Source organism: Corythoichthys intestinalis, chromosome 2 (assembly GCF_030265065.1).
Source record: "Corythoichthys intestinalis isolate RoL2023-P3 chromosome 2, ASM3026506v1, whole genome shotgun sequence".
In the NCBI taxonomy this organism is placed as follows: domain Eukaryota; kingdom Metazoa; phylum Chordata; class Actinopteri; order Syngnathiformes; family Syngnathidae; genus Corythoichthys; species Corythoichthys intestinalis.
Window position 1 is genome coordinate 13283522 of NC_080396.1, and position 7222 is coordinate 13290743.

Sequence of the window (7222 nt, forward strand, 5' to 3'; positions counted from 1 at the left end):
CAAGGCTCAACCCTCCCTCACTGGTTGTTGCTCAGTGTCAGTGAGTCAGCTGTGCTACAAGATGGCTGGAGGAGGTGAAATTCTTGAACTTTTTCCCCCCATCGAAGTAAACGATATTGATGATATGGGAATACTTCGGCTACAGAAAAGGTACAGACAGCCGTGGCTTAGAGGAGGGCCAACTGACATGTAAAACATGTTTGCAGAGGGTGGCTGCCGAGGAGGCAATACCTCCAATATAGGAGTGGGAACATATTGGTACTTCACGATACGATACGATTTGCGATAAAAAGCTCACCATAACGACGAGCTGACGATATGGGGATACATTATTGATACATTGGTCAAGAAATCATTCTAGGATATTCTACAAACAACTAATTAACAGAAAAACAAGCTTCGAGTGTTAATTGGAATGAGGTTATCAGTAGTAGACGCCCAATCCGTTTGAAGTGGGAGGGATGGCAGCAAATGAATCAATGCCAGGCAATTAGGTCATTTTGGGCCATTTAAGGTCTCACTGGAACAGCACCAAACAAAAGTTCCAGCATCATCACCTTGTCCAGTGCAGTTGTTGATCTTGACAAGGTGTCACCAAACAAAAGTTCCAGCATCATCACCTTGTCCAATGCAGATTCTTGACTCTTGACAAGGTGATGATGCTGGAACTTTTGTTTGGTGCCGTTCCAGTGAGATTTACAAAGATGATTGCCTGAAGAAGACATCAAAATTCCCTCAGTCCTTGATGATATGGGGCTGCATGTCACGCAAAGGCACTGGGGAGATGGCTGTGGTTAAATCTTCAATAAGTTTACATTGAAATTTTAGACAGCTTTCTTATCCCTTTAAATGAAAATATGTTTGTCATTTTCCAAGATGACAATGCATCATGCCACAGAGCTAAAACTGTTAAAGCATTCCTAGGAGAAAGACTCATCCAGTCAGTGTCATGACCTGCAAATAGCCCACATCCCAACCCAAATGGTAACCTGTGGTGGAAATTGTAAAAAAAAAAAAAAAAAAAAAAAAAAAGGTCTACAGCAAGGCTCCGACCTGCATGGATGAACTGGCAACTGCAATCAAAGAGAGTTGGGACCAAATTGATGAAGAATACTTATCAAGTCCATGCCTCAGAGACTGCAAGCTGTCAAAAAAGCCAGAGGTGGTGCTACTAAATACTAGAGATGTGTTTTGATTGTTATTTCTTTGTTTGTTTCTCATCATTCCATATTTTTTCCTTAGAACGGAGTGATTCCATATATATTTCCCTGCACTTGCTTTATAAAATTAACATTTACTGACCACCACAATGTTTTTTTTATTCATTTTACACTTTTAGTGTTTCCGAATGCTAAAGAGTTGCACATTTGAACTAATTTATTATTTATTCAAGCTTTTTATGGTGTTATACTTGTATAGCGCTTTTCTACCTCTCAAGGTACTCAAAGCGCTTTACACTACATTGCCATCTACCTACTGGTGACACAGCACCAGGAGCAATGCGGGGTTCAGTATCTTGCTCAAGGATACTTAGGCAAGTTCATCAGGGTGGAGAATCGAACCCACAACCTCTGGGTTGGGGGACAACTACTCCACCACTGAGCCACGCCATCCCCTTTATCTGAGTTTGTTCTACATGATAAAATGTCTGAGTGAGTGAGACTGGTGATTGCGTACTTTTTGCTAGGAGTTGTATGATGGTGGAAGATTTTGATAACAACTTGTTGGTTCTTTTTTTTTTTTTTTTTTTTTTTTAAATCATTGACACTTTTTTAAAACGATATCTCGATTCTTGGCAGGAGCATATCGATAACCTTTTGGGATACAAAGTATCACGATATATCACCATTTCGATATTTTGTCACACCCCTACTCCAATATGATTTTGCATTTATACGAAATTAAAGATTAGTAAATAATGTCATGAACGTTTCCCCCCAGCTATGAGAGTTAACTCCAGCGTGTTTAGTGTGTCTAGCGGTGGTAAAATGTGGTGTTTTTTCTCTCTGGCAACTGTCTGTGTTGAGAAAGATAGTGTGTGTGTAATGTAAACATGATAAGAGTCATACACATGTGTTTTTTAAGTAAAATAATTTAATTATTTTTGTTTTGATGGTAATAATGTTGAGCTGTGGCTGTGGGTTTAGGCTCACCCAAAGGACTTGCATTTATTTCAATTTTATCTAGAATATTTTGTTATTTAATTTAACTTAACATTATACTTATGTTCCAATTTGCTAATATGTTTTAGAAAAAAAAATCCTGGTCAGTGGAACCCAGATATCTCAAAAGTAACACATTTTAGAGCTGTAATTGTGATGCCGTGATACTAAGCATGTGCCGGTATGAGATTTTGACGGTATGATAACCGTGAGCAAAAATACCACGTTTTCACGGTATCACGGTATTGCAATTATTGCTCCAAAATGAGTTATTTTGAGATGTATGGGTTTAAAAAAAAGTTTTTTTTCCATTGAACAGGATTTTAAAAATTTTAATATATACCGTATGACTTTTTTTTTTTTTTTTTTTTTTTTGAGGTGGGAAAAAACTCGAGTGAAGTTTCGCCATTTACAGCCACTGTGTCAAGTCTAGTCTACATGTCATGTCTTTGTGTTAAAAAGACATAAAGATTTCATAAGTTAAGAAGTTATTTAAAATGTATAAGTTAACATGTAAATATTGATGTGTAAAGGTTTCATCTAAAAAACATTGGGAGTGAGAACTCTCCTTGTCCAGCGAACGGAGATTTGTGTTTAGGGCAAGATTATCTGCCGCAATTAGCGATCTTTGACGCTATCCTTTTTCTCAGCGGTTGTGAGTGTGAGACTTGTAACCTATAACTTATAACCCAAAAAATAGGCCCAAAACGTGTGAGAGACTCTTTAACTGCCCAGATAGTCACTCTGGACAATGTAAGTGTAGCCGACAGTATCACAGTTAAAAACCTAGGACAGGGATCCCCAAACTACGGCTCGCCTCCACATTTGGTCCGGCCCCATCAACAATTTTTCTTTTTTTTTTTTTTAAATATAACAAACGTGACGTGCTTTTATTTTGAAATGTTCACCGAAAGTACCTTCGCTTAACCGCTAACAACTTTAGACTCCGCTAAAAGCACTTTTCGTCATTGCTTGTGGTGTCACTAATAGATTTTTTTTTTTCCATTTTTTCGTTTTCAAATGCTGTTAACCAGCGATTTTTCATGTTTGAAGTGTCACCTTTTAAACGCAAGTTTGCGTTTTGGAAAAGACTGCCAATGTTTTATAGCAGGCTTAAGTAAGTTGTCTTTTTTTCCCTTTTAGTCTTAGTGTAGCAATGCTAAGGTTCACAGTGTTTAATATAGATGTGTTTCCTTATTTTGTATGTGTGAACCGTAATTCTACGACATGTTGTTGAGCAATAACACAACAACTGGGGTCTCATATGTCATCTACACCAGGGGTCCCCATCCGCCGGGCCGCGGACCGGTACCGGTCCGTGGCGCATTTGCTACCAGGCCGCAGAGAAATAATATTTTTATTAACGACCGCATTCTGGCCGAATTAACTTTGGCCTGTTCCCCTGCTTAACACATCAATATCCCTATCTACTCTAGATATAATACTATAGTATAGATTAGAACGTCGTCATAGAAATCCATTGAATGGACTGCAAGCAGTACATCTTGTTTTGTATATATAATATATCTATGTGCGCTTGTCCTCCATAATAACGTATGACTAAGCCCCGGGCGCAGCACATTTGTTCCCCCACACTAGTGAAAATGACTGGAAAACTGACGTCTTTGATGAGATTTTTTACGGCGAAAAAGGGCACCTGACGAGCCAGAAGATGAGCCTATAACCTCGAAGACCCACGAACTGCGAAGGAGTAGATTCATGACCCGTTTGTGAATAAACCGAGTGATTCGAGCATGTCTGTGCAACAGGAGGATCAGCTTGTAGAGATCGCAAATGAAGGCGACCTTAAACGTACATTTGAGACAATTAAAGTCATTCCGGAATATTCTGACAGCGCTACGAGAACACTGAAAACCTTGCTACAATTTCCAAACTCGCATCTTTGTGAAGCGGGCTTCTTAATTAATGCTAAACGACACGGCGAAGGCGTTAACGGTGAGCTAGCGATGTGCAGCTAACATGGCAGGATGGATCTGAGGAGAACTTTTGTCCATCCACGATCAAACGTAAGTTAATATACCTATTTTCAAAGAAAGTTTGTAGTGTTTACTTTGGAATCGTTGCATTTGCGGCCATTTTTAATGTTACGCGCATGCGCAGAACCGCATAGTTGCGGTTTTTGATGGATTGCAAAATTTGTCAAAACACCGGTCCGTGAAAAAATGACCCAAATCACACCGGTCCATGGTGCAAAAAAGGTTGGGGACCCCTGATCTACACGCAAGCACAAATGCATGCACACACGCGGTGATAAAACGCAGCCGTGAAAATTTCCGCCCTCCTTTTTACAGTTGTGGTCAAAAGTTTACATACACTTGTGAAGAACATAATGTCATGGCTCTCTTGAGTTTCCAGTTATTTCTACAACTCTGATTTTTCTCCGATAGAGTGATTGGAACAGATACTTCTTTGTCACAAAAAACATTCATGAAGTTTGGTTCTTTTATGACTTTATTATGGGTTAACAGAAAAAGTGTTCAAATCTGCTGGGTCAAAAATATACATACATGGATCTGAAAAAGCGAATCATTGACTTGAACAAGTCAGGAAAGTCACTTGGAGCCATTTCAAAGCAGCTGCAGGTCCCAAGAGCAACAGTGCAAACAATTGTTTGTAAGTATAAAGTGTATGGCACTGTTTTGTCACTGCCACGATCAGGAAAAAAACGCAAGCTATCACCTGCTGCTGAGAGAAAATTGGTCAGGAGGGTGAAGATTCAACCGAGAATCACCAAAAAGCAGATCTGCCAAGAATTACAAGCTGCTGGAACACAGGTGTCAGTGTCCACAGTCAAGCGTGTTTTGCATCTCCATGGACTGAGAGGCTGCCGTGCAAGAAGGAAGCCCTTGCTCCGAAAGCGGCACCTTAAGGCTCGACTGAAGTTTGCTGCTGATCACATGGACAAAGATAAACCTTCTGGAGGAAAGACGAAACAAAAATCGAGCTGTTTGGCCTCAATGCCCAGCAATATGTTTGGAGGAGAAAAGGTGAGGCCTTTAACCCCAAGTACACCATGCCTACCGTCAAGCACGGTGGTGGTAGTATTATGCTGTGGGGCTGTTTTGCTGCCAATGGAACTGGTGCTTTACAGAGAGTAAATGGGATAATGAAGAAGCAGGATTACCTTCAAATTCTTCAAGATAACCTAACGTCATCAGCCTGAAGAGTGGGTCTTGGGCGCAGTTGGGTGTTCCAACAGGACAATGACCCCAAACACACATCAAAAGTGGTAATGGAATGGCTAAATCAGGCTAGAATTAAGGTTTTCGAATGGCCTTCCCAAAGTCCTGACTTAAACGCCATTGAGAACTTGTGGACAATGCTGAAGAAACAAGTCCATGTCAGAAAGCCATCAAATTTAATTGAACTGTACCAATTCTGTCAAGAGGAGTGGTCAAAGATTCAACCAGAAGCTTGCCAGAAGCTTGTGGATGGCTACCAAAAGCGCCTAATCGAAGTGAAAATGGCCAAGGGACATGTTACCAAATATTAGCGCTGCTGTATGTATATTTTTGACCCAGCAGATTTGATCACTTTTTTCTGTTCACCCATAATAAAGTCATAAAAGAACCAAACTTCATGAATGTTTTTTGTGACAAAGAAGTATCTGTTCCAATCACTCTATCAGAGAAAAATCAGAGTTGTAGAAATAACTGGAAACTCAAGAGAGCCATGACATTATGTTCTTCACAAGTGTATGTAAACTTTTGACCACAACTGTATTTACCTTGCGATAAATGGACTCATTGCATATCGCGACAGGCTTAAGAACTTCAATAAAACATGTCGTTAGTTAGTTAGTTAGTTAGATGGACTTATGACCCCCCCCCCCCCTAAAAATTTTCTCCTCGGATCTACACAATTCACGTAGGTCACCCTTTTTGACTTCAAAACGGCGGATATCACCGAAAGATGAGTGATTTTTATGCCTGCATTTTTGGGACATGAAAAATAGCAAATACCGTAGTACGGTACAACGGAATGTTTTAGTGGTTTTGAAACTGTGACGTTTTCATACCACGGTATTCGGTAACCGGCACATGCCTATGTGACACTTTGGCTTAAGGGTATCATACTGGCTGAATATCATACTGACACATGCCTAAGTATGTGTTACTCCATTTTTTCCCAAGACATTTGACACAGTTGAATAAATGAACAACTACATAAGATTAAATAAAATGTATGTTTTGCACCACACCAGTAGCAAGTCATGGCTCTTAAGAAACCAAATTCAATGAACTACGCAGGATTTAGTTAGTCATTCACAAACCCAGTGACTGGATAGCTGGCGTCGCTGAGACGTTTTGGTTGTTCGGGTGAGGAACACCTGCTTGGTCATCCAGCAATGACTGGACCGCCAATACAGTCTGATTGTCCATGCCTGGAGTGGAAAATCAAATGTGATTATTTGAGTGATTGCGTGCATTATTTTAGAACAAATCTAATGAATGATAATCTGCTTTACCACCAGGTAGTTATAATCAAGCTACTCTGTTGTGTTTATGCATTCATACTGTACAATATGTTTCTATTATTTCTATGTACTGCTATGAATAATCCAAAGACTAAAACAAACGCAAAGATAACCTCCAAGACGAATTTAGGAGCCCTTGAGAACAGCACGCACCATTTATTTCTATAAGCGAGGTAAAAAAGTGAACATCTACTTCAGCATTCATTTTAAACATGAACTACATCTACATCATTGTTGCCTTCGATGGTAGTACGTTGTGTTATGACAAAAATACAGGTCTAGTATTATTACGTGCCTGAATAGTGCATTATAAAATTGTGCCGACTAGTAATAATGACTTAAAACGAACGAACGATGTCTTAAGGTTGTAGTTACGTGGTTATAATATGTTTTTCATACCTTCGAGTACCTCAAATATAGCCTGCGCCATCTTGCAGTTCTTCGGCTGGGCGATAGGCATTCGACTCGTACAGTCTGGGGGACACCGCATTACTGTCAATTTCTGTAGAAATGCTATTTTAACCCATTAAAAGGCATTTAATTTAACTTTTTGGCTGTCAAC

The 7222-nt window shown here is 39.7% G+C and overlaps 1 protein-coding gene across 2 annotated transcripts in view; it reads right to left on the bottom strand.

The window, feature by feature from the left end:
• znf341 (zinc finger protein 341) overlaps positions 1–7222 on the bottom strand; it is a 42642-nt gene extending 35420 nt beyond the window's left edge. For both annotated transcript variants that reach the window (XM_057828280.1, XM_057828271.1), the window contains exons 1-2: positions 7060–7222; positions 6457–6567 (exon numbers count right to left, since the gene is read on the bottom strand). In XM_057828280.1, coding sequence (XP_057684263.1) covers positions 6457–6567; positions 7060–7150 — 202 coding nt within the window. In that variant the 5' untranslated portion in view covers positions 7151–7222. The remainder of the gene's footprint in view (positions 1–6456; positions 6568–7059) is intronic.